At 36.6% G+C, this 18,631-nt stretch overlaps 1 protein-coding gene across 2 annotated transcripts in view; it reads right to left on the bottom strand.

Moving 5' to 3' along the window:
- Positions 1-18,621, bottom strand: part of Sp4 (Sp4 transcription factor) — a 61,247-nt gene extending 42,626 nt beyond the window's left edge. Inside the window, exons 1-3 of one of the 2 annotated variants that reach the window (XM_010641098.1) lie at positions 18,550-18,621; positions 18,022-18,140; positions 15,974-17,528 (exon numbers count right to left, since the gene is read on the bottom strand). In XM_010641098.1, the coding sequence (XP_010639400.1) occupies positions 15,974-17,528; positions 18,022-18,140; positions 18,550-18,556 (1,681 nt within the window). In that variant the 5' untranslated portion in view covers positions 18,557-18,621. The remainder of the gene's footprint in view (positions 1-15,973; positions 17,529-18,021; positions 18,141-18,549) is intronic. The other variant, XM_010641099.2, reaches the window with a different exon arrangement.
- Positions 18,622-18,631: the final 10 nt, after the last annotated feature.

Raw genomic sequence — 18,631 nt, 5'->3', positions numbered from 1 at the left:
CTGGGGATCAAACTCAGGTCTTTGTGCTTGCAAGGCAGGCGGCAGAACCACTGAGCTAAATCCCCAGCCCAAGGAATCATTTTCTAAACAATTGTGTTAGTTTTTAATAATGACTGCAACCTAGAAACTCATCCTTAAAGGAAAAGCAGCACTAGAGTCAACAAAACTTTGCATTTTTAAAAATACTGATATGCTTAGGGCCGGGGATTTAGCTCAGCGGTTCGGTGGCCTGCCTCGCAAGCACAACGACCTGAGTTTGATACCTGGTACCAAAAAAAAAAAAAAAAAAAAAACCACGAAACAAGAGTTAAAAATACTGATGTGCTTCATTCATAGTTTAATTCCCAAAGGTAACTGATTTTAAAACTAGCAGTACTAGAAGATGAGTGGGTACGTGCCTGTAATTTCAACTAGTTAGGAGACAGTGGCAAGAGAATCTCAAATTTGAGGATAACCGAGACAACTTAGTGAAATCCTGATTCAAAGTGAAATTTAAAAAAAGACTGGACATGTAGCTCAGTGTTAGAGCACTTGCCTAGTATATGCAAGGCCCTGGGTTCAATCTTTTTCTTTTTGGGTTTTTTTTTTTTTGAGACAGGGTTTCACTATGTAGTTGAGACTGACCTGGAACTCACTATGTAGCCCAGGCTTGTCTCAAACTCACAGCGATCCTCCTACCTCAGTCTCCCAAGTGCTGGGATTACAGGCATGCACCACCACGCCCAGCTCTGGGTTCAATCTTTAGTAAAAACAAAAGCAAAAACCTAGCAGTAATAGTAAATGATAATTTACCTGAATTTTCTCCTTGGCTTACTGAAAAAAAAAAAAACGAGCTCAATTTGGTTTCTACACATTTATGCTACAAATTATAGTATTTTAACACTAAACGGAAGTACATCGATTTCATTTTACTACACACACACTCCCCACAGTATTTTCTTATACAAAAGAAAAAAAGCCAAGACCCTATTCACAAAGACTACACAATTGTTTAACAGCAAAGACAACCTGTTCCCAAGCATAGCACAGAGAGGTCTTTTTCTTAAATATGTCAGTTACTTCTGCTCATCATAAACTGCTTATGGAATGAAACATGTTTGCCTCCCAATTTGAAAATTATACATACATACCACCACCTCTACAGACAGCTGCCAAAGGATCCTTTAAAAAGCACTGATGGGTCCAGGGATTTAGCTCAATGGTTTGGCTGCCTGGTGGCCTCACAAGCGAAAGGGGAGAAAGGTCCCCAGTTCGATTTCCAGTACAAAAAAAAGAAAAGTGCTGATGGCCCTTTGAATAACAATCAACTTTTCTTTCTGGCTTAGGGTAATGGTAGGAATGTGAGGAGGTATAACTTTTTTGTAAATACTCTAAGAGTTGTGATCCTTAGTTGTAAAGTAAGGTGGGAGACCAAAGTTGATAAATAGGCATAAAATATAATCCCCTTAAGGTTTTTCCCCAATATGTTTCTAATGAGCAAATGTATACATGTAAATATAGGCACATCTACATAGTCATGTACATATATTCATGTATATGTTTATAATCTATACATATACATGAGACAAAAACGTTTGGGGAATTAAGGCTAAATTAAATTAATTTCATTGCTGTATACTATGAATGTATGTTGTATATCAATTTTTGAAAATGTAAACTGGTCTTCAATTTTTTTTTTTTTTTTTTTTGATGTCGGGGATCGAACTCAGGTTCTTGCACTTGCAAGGCAGGAACCACCCCTGCCAGGCCTGATGGTCTTCAATTCTTTTGGGAAAGAGAGGAAAGGGAGGAAGAAGAGGAGGGGGAGGGAGAGGAAGAGGGAAAAGGGAGGCAGGGAGAAGGACAGGGAAGGAAGGGAAACACAGTTTTAAAACTGTTCATGGAACCTATACTTCCTTGGCCTCAAGGGTTTAAGATGAAAGTATAGGATGAGTCTGAGAATTAGACTTTGAGTTCTTTTCCCAATATCCGCATGTATTAATTCTGTAACACTGGCAATTATTTATACATTCTGAGCCTTGCTATTTACATCTACTAAAAACACCACAGTGGGGATGTAGCTCTGTGGCAGCGCACTTGCCTAGCATTATGAACCCCTAAATTTAATCCCCAGCACCACGCGTGCACACACACAAAACAACAACAACAAAAAAAAACAAGGAAGCTGCCAACAAACTAAAACTGAGATAAAACACAGCTGACCTAGAACAAAGTATAATTCCCATCAATAAAGGACAAGCGTATTTTATTTCTTTAACACCTAGAAGAATGTCTGATACAGAGTGGCAGATACTAAATACATGTTATTATTTATCCAGCAGAAAATAATAAAGTCACAGCACCATCCCTGTCAATCAGCTAACGTTACATAAAAATTACATTCAGCATTTGCTAAAGAGCACACACACATTCTATGCATATAATTCTCAAGGTCTTTGTTTTTTTTTAAATCAATTTTTTAATGTTATTTCCTTCAGAGAATGAACATAAATTCCTTTGTTTGGGGTACTGGAGATCAAACTTGGGACCTTGCACTTGCATTGCAGGCATGGTTGCAATGAGCTAAATCCCCAACCTGAACATAAATTCCTGTCTAAAAAATGATGTCATATTCTAATCAAGAAGGAAGTCATAAAATATAAACCTTACAAAATATATACTTTCTTAGGTTTTTAAACCTATTAATGAAAATGAAAAATAAGACTTCTACAGGGCCTGCCTTGCAAGTGCAAGGACCCGAGTTCAATCCCCGTTTCAAAAAAAAAAGACTTCTATATGGCTTATATTCTTGGCAATGTTTACAAATTTATTCAAAATTAGTTTGTGTATTGTATATTTAATCAAGGAAATGTTCTTACTAGCCTCAAACTCCCAATCAACACAGAATTTATCAAACAAAAACTTCGTTATATTCTAATCCCTCTGTGCCATGAGCGCTTGCCCCTCAAAGACAGTCAAAAAATAGAGCACTCAGCTAAAGATACAGGAATTCATGCCTTACTGAATATATCAAAACAGTGCAATTATAAGATACTTAAAATAATACTGCTCATAAATAAGGTAGATTAATGATCTTGTTCAACTAGACAGATTTTTTAAAAAATCTTTTATTTCCTAGCTCCCGAATTTACTGGCTGTATGACCTTGGTCAAGTAATCTCTGAAGGTTTTGGTTTCTTGTGCTATAAACAAAGATTACCACCATTACCTTCCTCAAAGGACTGCAAAAAGTAAATGAGTTATGTAGTGCTAAGACCTGTATGACTTGTTTCATAAAACAAGTAATGAATTAATTCCATAAATGACAAACACTACAAAAAAAAAAAAAAGAGAACACAGAGATAGCAAGATATAAGGGTTAAAGTATAAGGTTTTGGAGTCAGAATGTTTATATTCTGACTCCGTCATTTACTGCTTTGAGTATATTTTGACTCCGTCATTTACTGCTTTGAGTAAGTTATTTACCTCTCTAGACTTGTTTTTAAACCTGAAAGAATGGATTAATATAATACTTGCCTTAGAATATGTTCTGAAGATTAAATAAGTTACTACATTAAGTACTACATACGTTTTTGTTTTGTTTTTTTTTCTTTTTTGGTACCAGGGATTGAACTCAGGACCTTGTGCTTGCAAGGTGGGTTGGGGGAACCACTGAGCTAAATCCCCAGCCCTAAGTACTGCATATGATATCTGGTGAAAATACATCACTTGTTTTATTCTTGAAAGAAAAGTGTATGATTTCCTTTTGTATTAGAACACCGTGGAAGTAGAGGTTCGTTCACATAATATTTAATCTCACAAAGAATACATCAAGCTGCACAATACAGATGCTGAGTATCTATTTGCTGACTCAATTCATGGATGCAGTTTGCTAGTGGAAGGTCTATGAAATAGATCAAAATCTATCAAGGGATAACTAAAACCATTTACCTGCCCTGCCATTAAAATCAATATAGGTAATAACATCCTACTTATGAGAACAAAAAGAGAACTCTAGAAATAAAAACACAGCATGCTTTAAATTTATATAACTAAAATCACAAATTCTTAATCAAATTTCTGCTTCAGAAAGCATATTTTCATAATTTATAGTACATATGACAAACATCTAACGAACATGTTTCAATTGGTTCATACGTAGATTTATGCATCTGGGGAAGCCCACAGGATTTATAAACCACTCTCACAGTTCATTTCCCCTGTATACACTGTTAGTACTTGGCATCACATTCACCTATCTTCTCTTCATCCCTCTTTTCTTTCAAATCCCCGATGTAGACATCCTCCACTGTATCTCAGCAGGAATTTTTCACCCCTCCCACAACCACACACCAGGCACAGATACCCACTTACCACAGCACAGATCACTATCTGGTTCCTATATTCCTGTGCAAAAGCGGCTCCGCTTCTGTGAACAAAAAGCTATGGTGACTTGACTCATTATTTACAGAACCGTACTAAACCCCTTTTGGCTGGGAACATATTCAGCCATTTACATAATTAAGGGACAGAAACAACTTTTACTTTTATATACTTTCAGTTTTTCCTCCAAACTCCCTCTACTGCTAAAATTCTCACCTGCAACTGCACACCAAAGTCTATGAAATAATCAAATATAAATTCCCTTTATTTCACTTTATTAATCACTGTCTCATTCCTTTAAATATGCACCTTGAATCTATTCCAAGGATCTATTCATCTTATTCTCCTATGAAATCAAAGTTCTCCACTTGTGTTTTCTCTTAGGTTCAGTATCAAGATTATATGCACTGAGCAGTATTCATCAAGATGTAAGAAAATGCTACCTATGATACAGCCCCTATCTACATGAGATTTACAATTCCACTCTCAAGCTGAAATGGACTCCTCTCCCTTCTGACCTAGCAAACTTTTAGTCATTCTTTAATTCTCAGATCAGTTGTCACTCTCTCCATAAAAACATTCCCAAAACCATACAAGCAAAAGTAGCTCCTTCTTCCTATGGACTTCTATATACTTCATTTTTATTTTTAATGAAGTTAATGCTACAAAGCAGTCTAACTGTATAGACATCATATTCCATTGAGTCTAAGATGCAAGTGACCATAAGGAACACATTTGTAATCCCAATACTCCAAGAGGCTGAGATAGGAGGACTACAAGTTCAAGTGCAGCCTAGACAACTTAGTGAGACCCCATCTCAAAAAAATAAAATGGGTTGGGGATTTAGCTCAGTGGTGCCAGTGCCTGCCTCGCTAGTGCAAGGTCCCGAGTTTGATCCCTGGTACCAGAAAGAAAGAAAGCAAGCAAGCAAGCAAGCAAGGAAGGAAGGAAGGAAGGAAGGGCTGGAGATGTAGCTCAATGCAAAGGCCCTGGGGCTCAATTCCCAGTACCTAAAAAAAAAAAAAAAATTCTACGAATTAAACTATGAAATATATTTTATTATAAAGCATATTTGTTTTAAAATGCAAAAATATAAAATGGAAGCAAAGAAGTGTCTTCTGCAATAGACTGCATACCCTGTGAGAGAGAAAAATATATCTCATTTCACATTTAGTTTGTCAATTCCTACTACCATGCTTAATACACTGTAGGGGAAAAGAACAAATCTGTTCTTAGCTAATCCCTTACCATTTCTTTCACGCTAACATTCTGGCCACCGGGCTGGAGATTTAGCTCAGTGGTTCAACTGCCTGCCTCTCAAGCAGAAGAACCTGAGTTCGATCCCTGGTACCCCCTCAAAAAAATTCTGGTCACAAGAGAGAAGTTTTTCATATTTGGTAACCATTTACTTCACCACCATATCCTCTCTAGAGGCCACTGTGACTTCATGACTAAATTATTCCAATAATATCCTTTCTAACAGGGTTAGAAATTTCTAAATTTTCCACACTTTCAGTACACACTCTAATAAGTATCATTTACATCACAAATACTCCCATTTGATTCTTTCTGTATACTCTATTTGGGTTGTTTGAACTTATCTTTATTATTATTTTGGTATAATCTTTTCTTAAAATGTTAGGGAACAGTTCAATAAATGCAACTTCTCTGGCTGAAGCAGGGGTGACTGTTGAGCTACTCTGTGACACTTCTATGCCTCTGTGGAGCACAGAACAAGAGATCATCTCCCTGTGACCACCATAAACCTCCATGTGGGGCTTTGTTTCTTTAATCACTGGTTCCTGTCAAGCTCATCCCATGTTTAGCACCTTGGAGACATCTTTTCTCTTCATCTTTCCACTTCCAAAGTCACATATGTATACATTTTTGAAACATCTTTGAGGCCTATTTCAAGATCTACCTTGACCACAGAAAGCCCTATTATTTATTTAAATATACTGATCTCATTTGTCTCTAAGCCCTCACACTTGTTTTCTATACTTCAACAACTAGTACTTAACTACAAACTCTCACATGCAGGTGCAGCTGCCATATAATTGTTTCATGCATGTAAACGCCTTATCTCCCCAACATTAGCATCATTTTAAAGACAGGTGAGTACTTTCAGGTCCCAACAAAGGCTGAGCACAGAGTAGACACACAGTTCTTACTAAAAAGACATACACTACTTCTTTTCCACCTGTAGATATACTTCTTCCCGTATCTTTGGTTAACTTCATCAAAACTTTCTGATATTCCTCTTATACAAAACTCTTGGTTACTTCTGACACATAATTTGGGCTGATATTCAAACTTAACCTTCTTGCATTACTACTTAATATTCTTCTAGTGGGTATCACTATGTAGAGATTTTACCAGTTCACCACTTTCCATACATTTCTTTATAATATTTAAAGCCATTCAAAATATATCTTATCTGTGCAACTCTATGAAGTGAAAAGGGAAGGAATAAAAAAAAGGATGAAGCCCCAATTATAGTATTTGCCAACTGGAGGCAGCACCCAAGAAAAATACAAATTTTAATTCCTGGGCTCATGCTCTCTAAAACCTCTTAGTATCTGTGTCTGCAGTAATAAATAATGCACCAACTCTGCTTCTGATCAATCAAGAACAGGTATTTCCCTCCCTTCTTAACTTTATGATCATCCTTAAGGAAAGATTCTTCATATATCTCAATTACTACTTTTTCTTATTCAAAAGGTTCTTAAGGGCCGGGGATTTAGCTCAGCGGTTCAGTGGCCTGCTTCGTAAGCGCAAGGACCAGAGCTTGATCCCCGGTACCGAAAGAAAAAAAACAACAACAAAAAAAACCCCAAAAGTTTCTTAAGTCTCAAATATTTTGTTGAAAACACCTCTGTGCCAGATATAAAAAGACATTCTGGATTTGCATACTCCACAAGCTCCATTAACAAGTTTAAAGCTATAAATGATTCCCAGAGTTTGGTCTCAGGATCCTAGATTTTCCAGGTGTTTTCTAATAAAATCTAATCACAATATTCTTCCTCAAGTGACAGTATTAGAAACAACTGAACTTAAAAGATGTAATGAGATAAAATAGCTTAACTGCAAATTCAGTTTTGGGCACTTGAAATACTATTGCCTTGGGTTCACCAAATCGAAGCACAAATAACAGCAAAACAGCACCTATTCTACAAAATAACAGAGAACAGAAAATTTATTAAATTTATTACACATATAAAGCACTACATCATAAAATTCATCTTAATTATAAGAAAAATGGTAAAATGTGATCTCAACCCTGACCCCATCCCTACTTATTCAATCATGAACTTCCACAGAAGACTTATGGAGCACTATAACCATATGGTGGATAGAAGTACCCAGTATAGGACCATATATTCAAATATTCATGTAATGCTGACTTTTAGAATAAAAAGACATCTTTTAGTTCAACTAATCAAAATTTTTATATAGTAAAATAAATTCTTCTATGGTATACAGTTCTAACAGACACCCAACTGTCAATTATTGTGCAGCTCTATCTAGTCTGTGTGTTCATACATATTGTTTTCCCAGGCCCAAAAACAGAACTATTTGAGTTTCAAATTTAAAAAGCCCTTCATTTATCTGAAAATAGCTGTCAACACTTTCTTTTGACCTCATGTAACAATAAAAATCCCACTGGGCCAGGAATGATAATTCATGTCTATAATCTCAGTTAATGAGGCGGCTGAGGCAGGAAGATGCTAAGTTCAAGGTCAGCTTGAGCAAGTTGGTGAGACCTTGCCTTAAAAAAATAAAAAAAACTGGGAATGTAGCTCAGTAAGTGTTCCAAGCCTAGAAAGCTCAAAGGCCTGGGTTCACTGGTGGAAGGGGGCTAACAACCGTGATACCTACTCTCAAATTATTGCTTTATGTAACATTTTCTATAGTCCTTACCCCAGAAATATTTTTTTGATGAGTCTGCCAGTTATTCAATGTCCCAATTAAAATGTGCTACCCGTGTGCCAGGATTTACCTCAGTGATGTTGCCACCTGCCTTGCAAGTGGAAGGTCCCGAGTTCAATCGCAAGTACCAAAAAATAAAAAATAAAATGCCCTACTCAGTACTGTGCACAATACTACAGCTATGGTCTAACAAGCACAAAGTTAAGAAAATGCTTTACTCTTAGCCCTAAACATTTTCACAATTCGTAGTATCAAGTTAGAATTTTCATCCTGAAGGTTTAAAGTTCCCTCTACTTTAAGTAGAGGATCTTATCTGTAATATTTTCTTTCTAGCATTACAGTCTATTACAATCACTCTGAATTTAGTACCATCTTTTAGCTTTGTCTCATCTTTGAATTTACTAAATAAGACTATCTTTCAGCCTGTTTGAAAAAAATGCTATACAGCACTGTCTTAAGGATAAAATTCCATGGCAAGATACCAGTAACCACTACTGAGGTAGACAATTAATAATCCTCATGTAATTATACTCTCTTTCAAAGTCGTAACTAGAAATTCTGAAATCAAGGTACATTGTGCCAATACCACTTTTCTTCTGGTACATTCACTGGGAAACCTTTGAGATATGAATCTAGGTTCTAGGTAAGCCTCTTGCAAAAATCCTGGAATTCCTTTTTAAATGTCCAGAGGCCAACCACTTGATAAATTATTTAAGGACTTTGTTAAAGATAGTTATTAAGTCCATTTGTATAAAGTTTATGATGTTCTGAAAAACCAAGATGCTTATTCATGCTCAATTTTCTGGTATTTTCTTTTTTCCATGCTGCTAAATTTTTGTTACTAATACTGTCCTGAAACTAAATCTGAAATTTCCTTCTGACTCCAGGGTAGCAATTATCTGTATTATCTTGACTTAAAAAACAAAAAAAGCTCAACTCAAATGTGCTTTTATCTCCTTGCTTACCCTGAACAAGCATCTCAGACTGGGTTACAGCGCTAGTCATTTCAGCTGGAACTACTTTTCTTGCTGGTTAACAAAAGCAGAGTGGAGAAATTGCTTTCTCTTTGCCCTCTACTCATATTATACAATTTTGCTCGTGTCACTTTTGCTTTGATTTTAAAGCCTTACATACTGTTTGAATTATTTTTTAAAAATCAAGATTACTTTCCTGACATTATTCTTAAAATGTCATGATTCTTTTTATTTATTTTTTCATCTTTTTGGCAATACTGGGGATTGAACACAAGGCCTTCAGATTGAGCTACATCCCTCAAACTTCCCCAAATTTCCCAGACTGGGGTCAAACTTGCAATCCTCCTGCCTCAACCTCCTAGAGTGCTGGGATTACAGGTGTGTGCCACTATGCATAGCTAAACTGTTCTGGGGTTTTTGCGGGGAGGGAATGGGGATCAAACCTAGAACCTTGATCATGCTAGGCAAATGCTCTACCACTGAGCTACATCCCCAGCCCTTTTTATTCTTAATCCTAAGCTCCTTTTGTTTTTCACATACATTATTTTAATATCTAAGCTTAACATAGGTGTCTCTATATACCCACACTAGTTTTAATTCACCATGTTTGCCTGTACTTGTTCATAACTGCCCCAACAGTTACAGCCAGAAGAAACCTTAACTGAATAGTCAATACTTTGGTTTTCAAAATCACCCCCATTTTTTAGGATTTAACTATTTATATAAGACGCCAAAGAATAAAATTTAGCTGCTATCTGTGGACTTATCCTTGTAGCTTCTTATCCAGCATGAATAATAATAGCACGGGAGTCAGAGATGCCTTTAAATCATGGCGCTATACTTACTGGCAGGCAGATTTTCCTAAAAAATTAAAGCTCAATAAGGTTATCTGTAAAACAGACACAATACCTACCTTACAAAGATGTAAGAGTTTAATGACATAATATAAACAACCAGCCCAGTATGTGACACATCAATGTTTGTTTCCTTCCTCCAGTTATATAAAAAACAAAAGCAAAAACAAAACAAAACAAAACAAAAAGCACAAAACCCACTTCTGATTAGTATGAGAAAAAGATCCATTTCTACAGCCTGAGGATTTCCTTACCTACATACTTAGTCATGATGGCTTTTTCAAGAAAGAAAAAAACCCCACTACATAGGTTCTATCATTAAATTCTGTAACTAAGAGATCTACAGAGTTTTTTTTCACTAATATTGTATTTACTATACAAAGAATGACTATTCTAGGTAGGGAAGACAGGGACATGCTCTGTGTCCTCCCTCTCTGACTTCCAAACTTCAGCTACAGTTTCTCCCTTGCTCACAAAAGATTTAATTAACAAACACAAAAATACACTAGAAAGACAACTGGAACAGAAGTCAAGATTTTTAGCCCTCACTTTGCCATAAAATATAAGAACGTCATTCAACCTTTCTGGGCTTCAGGTTCTTCATTTCTCAAACAGGATTAGGAATGAGGGTGGGATGAAGAGGCTCAATTATTTTTAAGTTACTTCAGTAAGTACTATTTCATTAAGTCTTTATCTCACTATTTACATTCATAAGCAACAGGTTTCCTTTGACAATCTGCTCATTCACTAGGCAGTAAAATGACACATACGGTAAATATCCCAAATCAGAGGACTATGAAGAAACACATGTATGTATATGTGGTCTGGAACAGGGCCAGGTTCCCCTCTTTACTGTTAATCTTTAATATGTCATCTCCAAGTACTTAATGGAGCACTGGAGAACCTGACCCATATTTCTGCTTTCACTTAAAACTGTAAAATAAAATGCCTTTGTAAATAGACTTTGGCAACATACCAAAAGGTCACAACTGGTAAGCTATAATGTCCAAGAGCCTTCCCAACCAAAATGCTTTCCTTTTGTAAAAGTTTCTACAAGACTTATATATACATGACACCCTCCCTGTCCTATTTTCCTTCCTCATCACAATTCCTTTTCTATTTTCTCTTCAATCTTTTAAGTTTTCATTTTTTTAAACTTTTTGTTTTGGAGGTACTGGGGATTGAAGACAGGGTCTCACACATGCTAAATAATTGAACTACATCCCCAACTCTTTTTATTTATTTATTTTTTTGAGACAGGGTTTCCCTAAATTACTCAGGTTGACTTCCAATTTTCAATTCTCCTTCCTCAGCCTACCCAGTAGCTGGGATTACAGATATTGGTTACTATGCTTGGCCTTCAACATTGTTTTATACTTGGCCAAACACTCCTTAAGCAGTATTACTTATACATTCCCTCATCTAGAATTTGAAGAGAGAGAATTAGGTTATTTTCCCATGCTTCTTTCTCAAATTGAAATCATAAAACCAGCCCTTTAAACAAATGTGGTTCCATATGAGTACTTTTCATTTTCCATAAAAAAATTTAACAAGTAAACCTTACTTGGTAGTTCAGAACCTAAACACTGGTATAGGGTACAAGATATAAGTAACTCACAATGAATCCCAATCTTTAATAGTATTAAGAGATTAATTCAGAGAAATAAAGTTATAGAAGAAAATGTGCCTTATCTGCAAAACTACACATACAAATACACATACAGAGACAAGTGAAGTTAAGATGCCTACTAGAGAAATCCAAAGCAATACAACATGGCAAAGGAAAACCATAGTTTTTTTAATTTCAAATCAATTTTATAGAAAAATGTAGAAAATGTTGGTTCTATTAAATTAGATTACTAAATATAAATTTAAATTATGTTCTTTGGCCTCCCTTTGTACCAGTAATGAAGAACTGGCTCTCCCATTCTTGGTTTCACAGGACATCTCCATTTTTCACAATTTAATTCCCTAGAGAAGTAGAGGAATTCTGTAAGAGATTCAAGTTATTGAAGGGTCAGTAATATTGCACCAATTCTGAATTTTCTTTCTGGGAAAGCTAGCAGAAAAAAAATGTTAATTTCCACTAAAACTGATCTCCAAAAATCCATTCATCAAGTGAAAGGTCTACTGCATGATGTGCGAATTACAGCCAAACTGTTGACCAGTCGAAGCTACAAATACCAACGGTCCCTATAAACTCTAAATTTCTAACTAAGGAACTTATTTAGGGCTCCTTGGCAACCAAAGGATATTATAAAAATAGTTCTGAGCTTCCTTTTTTTTTTTTTTTTTTTTAATTAGTTGAGTTTTTTGGCAGTTCTGCAGAATGAATCCAGGGCCTCGCACATACTAGGCTCTATCTGAGTTACATCTCCAGCATGCATAGTACTTTTTGACCAAAATTCGGATTTACTCACTTAAAATAAAGGAAGTTCTTAAGCCAGAAGTACAATTAGTTGCTATCTCTGTGCTTAACTTAATACTTTTCCTTCATTTACAGCCAAAATCAAAATTCCAGTAAGTAAACAATCAGAAAGTATGTTGTTATATGTGTAGCTCCTAATGCAATTCCAACTAATTAAATGCTAGATGCTTGTCTAAAAATCAGAATTTTCAGGATTGTGATTCCAAGCACAGAAACACATTATTAAGAATGTATTACAAAAAGAGAGGTCCTTATCTCATGAAACTAAGTATGTAGCTCCCAAGCTTCAAGAATTGGTTTTAATTTGCTTTGTATAATTTTTTATTCTCTCCATATCATCCAGACCTCTTCTAACCACTGAAGAGTAAACTGAAGATGGATGGTGGAGAAGTTTTAACCTTTTTCCTTCAGCTAGCCATTACTTTCTGTCAAAGTTACTAATTTTTTTCAAGCATTGGTAATTATTTGTCAGGAGCATGTTCTCACATGTGGAAGTTAAAAAGTTATCTCAAAAAAACAGACTAGAACAGTGGCTACCACAGCCTAGGAGGAATAAGGAGGAGGAGTGCAGATAGGATGTCAATAGGTGCAGAGGAACAGTCAGTTGACAGGAATAATTTCTAACATTCTACAGTGTAGATTATATCTATACCACAGCAGTATGACTATGGTTGATGCAATTAATTATTTCAAAATAGCTAGTAGGAAAGATTTGAATAGTCCCAACACAAAGAAATGATGAAGGTCTGAGATGACAATATGCCTGTATCCCTGAGTGATCATTACACACTGTATGTACATATTGAAATTCACTGTATCCCATATATATGTCACTATCAATTAAAAATAAAATTATACTTTAAAAAGTTATAAATATTAAGAAATTTATTTTTTCATAAGTTAAACAGAATTATTCTGGAAGGAAAACATGAAATACTGAGGAAAGTACTTGAAAGTCAATAGAGACACAAATAGATCTGAATTTCCAGGGTTCATTTACAAAAAGAGATATATAGGCACTTGTTCTCCCCCTTTTCAGGAGAGTAAAACAATTTGTATTTACCCTTACTGTCTTAAAAATGCAGAGTTTAAAGAAATTAATAAAAACATAGCAATTTCATTTCATTATGACCATCCCATGTCAAACTATTATTTTCTCCATCACTTTCTGTACCTTATTTTAAAAAGCACTTGTCAAGTACCTATAAACAACCAGACCTAAAATTATACTGGCTTGTATATGTCAGGATATGTTTCTGGTCTTTGAAATACATTCTTTTAAAATCACTGAGATGATCTATTAAAACAACTTTACAATATCAACAGAATTTAAAATATTTAAGTTTCCAAGTCTGTAAAATTAAATTTCCCCTCATACTTAAGTGGAGCTCCTAAACTATGTAAACTCTTAAAGTTTAAAAAAAATTACTTATGAAAATAAAGGAATTAACCACATACATTTGGAATGTTCAATATACAATAAATATCTCAATATACACTTGTGAAATAACTAGAAAATTGTACTTGCTGTGAAATGAAATCTCTATGGCACCTAAGTACTAGCTCAGCACCCAACTGCTGCCACATTCTATCGCTAGTTTGCTGCTGACTAGACTCTTTTGATTCGGAAATTTACAGAATTTTAGAATCTTTTGGAAAATTTGAAAGGCAAATTATTTGACCTTGTATCCTGAAAACTACAGCCCAAAAGTTTGTCTTTCTTTACTAGGCATCCCATCCTTCAAGAGACTCTAGGAGTTGGATGCTCACAACTTTGGCTTACCCTCACAATAGGTAAAGAGAAATCTCTAGTTTTTAACTGATAATAGCTAGTGATCAGAGAAATTGACTGTGTCTAACTTCTATTATAAATTCCTCAATTATATTAACCACAATTCACTAATGCTCAATTAGAAGGCTTAAAATATAAGTAAAATAACTTCTGCTGACAATGCAAACTCATCCAACCTACCAAAACAGTTTTCTGAAATACACAGTTATTGTTAATGTTTAGAAAAATAACAAGGCAAGTTAGGGATTACAAGCTAATGAATTACTTATGTAACTGTACTGTAGTTTAGGGAAAAAAGCATCAAACTCAAAATTATGAGTAGATTACTGTGCTGCCAACATGGAAGCCACTAGACACATGTGGCTATTTATAAAGAAATAAAATTTAAAATTCAGTTCCTCGGTTGCACTAACCACATTTTAACTGCTCAAAAGCCACATCCATGTAGCTAGTGGCTAACGTAGTGGATAAAACAAAAAGAATGTCTCCAACATCACAAAAAGTTCTACTGGACAGCGCTGGTCTAGCGGTTGTAGGTATTTAGATTTTTTTAAATGCAGTATAGGTTCTCTCGAATCAGTAGACTATAGATGTTTTAATTATAAAAGAACCGTACCATATTTTTTTCTGCAATTTGTTTCAAGAAAGATCATTCAAAGTAATAAACTAACTTATTTGAGATTATCAAAATAGAAATATTCAATCAACAAGGTCTGAAAGTATCAAAGGCATTGAAATTACAACTAGGTTTTCACCAAATCATAATCAATGAAAGTATTTAGTCACCAGTAAAAACATAAGGTATTAGGTACAGTAAAAGATTAAGCTACTTAGTAGGACTTGTTTTCCAAGTATGTTACAAGCATCTATTTATATGCGTAACAAGTAACAACTGCTTTTATAATTGGTTTAAAAATAACCTTGCCACAATTAGCTCAAATTGGTGACATCTTACTGCCTACATTTTTAATTGCTTTCAACCAACCTCACCCTAAACATTTACAAATAATATAATGACCATAAGACTTTAAGTGAAGGGCTATTAATTCACAATCCTGAGCAAATACTGCTTGCAGCAAAAGTACACATAAACTCCATGAAATAAGTGGCAATTTAAAAGCCCATCTCTTAATGCAAAGTATTTAGCTTAAAAACTCCAGGATGATAAACCACAAAAGCATGGCAACAAGATACTGAAACTACAGAATAACTTCCAATTTTAAAAAAATAGCATATTACATAGAATTAAAACTTCAGGACAACCTTATACCAATTCAAACTTTTCTCAAGCGCTAATCACTTTGACTAGTGTTAACTTCAAGTGTACGCAAATACGATCACTAAATTACAGAAGACAATTATAGTTCCAATCAGAAAATTTTGTTTTAAGGGAGAATTTTCAAAACTATTTGACAGATTTTACATATAAAAGCTAATACTAAAACCTATCAAAATCAACAGGTCACACTGATTACAAGAAAGTTATCAATGTTGGCATAACATTCCTGTTTGATACTGATTCCTTCTGATTATGTTTACTTCAGAGATCCTTATGAAATCTAAGATCTAGCAAAAAGCATTAATTTATCACTCCTAACATCTGTTTAAAGAGTACTTAAAAAGATGTAACTTACCTGCAACACTAGTGATTGTAACTGGAACTCCCTGCACTTGAACGCCTGCAGCACCCAGGTTGGCCACGCTCACTGTCTGAAGGTTAGGCACTGATGCAAGCTGGGCAGTATTCAAAGTTATTGGGGCACCAGCAACAGCCACAGGAGCGATCTGAGCAAGAGTTGTGCCACCACTTGAAGACACTGGGGTGATGGTTAACTGCTGGGATAGCCCAGCATTCTGAACTTGCAAATTTGAAAGACTCTGAATATTCTGAACCTGTACAGTTTGCCAACTGATTTGTCCTGAAGGTGTTAAAGTTGGAGCCCTGATAAGCACCTGAGTCGGATTTACTGCTTGAAGTTGAACATTCTGCAAAGGCTGCTGCTGGATGGTCTGAATAGTCTGCCCTGACTGGAGTTGAAATGACTGTGGTGGAATAGCCTGAATGATCTGTTGCTGAGGCTGTTGTATCTGGATCTGCTGTAAAATAGGCTGGCCTACAATTTGCACTTGCTGAAGAGAATTTGACTGATCCTGTGCATTCTGTATTCCATTAGACTGAAGTTGACTGGAGCTCTGGGCTTCAGACTCAGCAGCAGCAGGTGTCTGTGATTCTTCAATGGTACGTTCAGAACTACTGGCTGACGTGCTTGCATACTGGCCCGTATCTGCTGAGCTCACTAATGTGTCACTGCTTGTAAGAGTTGACGACGCAGTGGTTGTACAGGTAGTGGAGGAGGAGGGAGATTCCGGCATAGTACTGGCAGAAGCAGTGGTGGTCGTGGGTGTGGAAGCTAACTGATTGCCATTGGAAGTCCCACTATCAGTAGTAGTAGCAGGCTGGCCAACTTGTCCAGTCCCACCTCCAGCAGTCACACTGTTTATCACTGGCAAAGCTAAAGTCACTCCTCCTATATTAATTGGTAGGGTTGTTACAACTTGAGCCTGAGTACCAGGAAGGGTCTGCAATTGTAATGGTATAGAAACACCAGGTCTAATTTGGACTGGAACTGTTTGATTTGCCAGGTTTTGAGCAAGAATATTCCCAGAAGCTGTCCTGTTAGCAGCTGTGAGTATAGCTTGATTATTACCTGCAGAAATTAGCTGAATTTGACCCTGCAAATCCTGTAGAGATGAACTACTAGTTGGATTGATTTGAATTTGTTGACCTTCTACTGCCTGAAGTTGTGGAATCACCTGGTACTGTACACTACCACTTGGATTTTGTACTTGTATGACTTGAAACTGACCAGGGGTGGAAGAATTACCTGATTTAGTTTTGGTAGGAGATGCACTCCCGTTATTACTGCTGGAAGAACTAGATGAACTAGAAGCTGGTTGAGAAACGTTATTTTCTTTTGAAGCTGGAGGAGTGGAGGCAACAAGTTGCCAAGCGTTTCCAGCAAGTTGTGTTGTTACCAGTTCAAGCTGTTGTGGCTGATTTTGAAGTTGCACCAATCCTTGGCTTGGATCTATAATAATTTGTTGTTGTCCAGTTGCTTGATTTTCACCAGGAGTCCCTATTTTGCTGCAAGTAGCTGCCAGTAAAGCCAGAGGAGAGGGCTGAGAGTCCTACCCAAAATGAGATGGTAAAGGAAAGGGGAGGAAAAAGTGGGTGGATTTAGTGGAGGCCAGTAGTTGGGAGGGGGTAATTTATTTTGACAGCTCTACCTATCAGAATTTAACTAGTGAAGTGGAAGAAATAAAAAAGAAACACGAACAAAGGTAAGAACTATACGAATAAGAAAGCAGATCTTGTAATATAAAGTTTAAATAAAAGAAAATTTCGAACAAACTTTAAGTGTTACGCTAAATTCAAAATGCCCTTGGGAAAATACACCGTTTTCTTACAATCTGAATTTCTTGTGTAACATTAAACAATGTTATACCCTCAAATATGTAAAATCTTCATGAATTTACAATTTAAGTTCCTCACTCTCAGAAAGATGCTTTGAGTGGAGAAACAGCATTTTTATTCTGTTCTTTACTTCTGGGCATTTAAAGGATATAACTCCCTCTGCCCCCTAATGCTTTACGATTTATTTTTTTAATGTGTATTTTTTACCTGGGAGCCTGAGGTTTTGGTTTTTTTATTGTTATTCTCTGGCTCAGAGGTTTTCCCTCCTTCTGTAGCCATCGTCGCTGCTGCCGCCGCCGCCTCCTCCTCCTCCTCCTTCTTCTGATCTGCAACAACCCCCCACACACATACACACACGACAACAGGTTATTAGGATTATTATTATTCATCTTCCCTCTTCTCTTCCCCCTCCCCCTCAACATTAATCGCCATAAACCCGCGATCCACGCACACCGGCAGGGGGTGGGGGAGAAGGAGGGAAGGGAGGAGGGGGATATCACAAAACGTGGTTTGAAACCCGACCCATCGGCTCCAGAGCAACACCCAGAAGGAGGTTGTTCTCACTCAGACATTAAGACAAAACACAACCCTCCTTCCCTCCCCGATTCCCTCCCTCTCCTCCTCCCCTTAAAGCATCTCAGGGGCCCCGGGGGAGGGGGGAGAACCGAGCGGGGTCTGGGGAGGGAGGGAGGAGGGAGGCGGTGAAGGAGACCAAGGGGGGTGGAGAATACGTACCGCTCATCCCGCATTAACAGGACAAACCCTCAGACGGAGACACTGGGATAGAGGTGGGTGGGGGTGGGGGCGAGGCGGGAGG

Source organism: Fukomys damarensis, unplaced genomic scaffold (genome assembly GCF_012274545.1).
Source record: "Fukomys damarensis isolate Sample0158 unplaced genomic scaffold, DMR_v1.0_HiC HiC_scaffold_4, whole genome shotgun sequence".
NCBI lineage: Eukaryota > Metazoa > Chordata > Mammalia > Rodentia > Bathyergidae > Fukomys > Fukomys damarensis.
The sequence above is the reverse complement of the archived record's forward strand: the minus strand, read 5'-3'. Positions and strand labels throughout refer to the sequence as shown.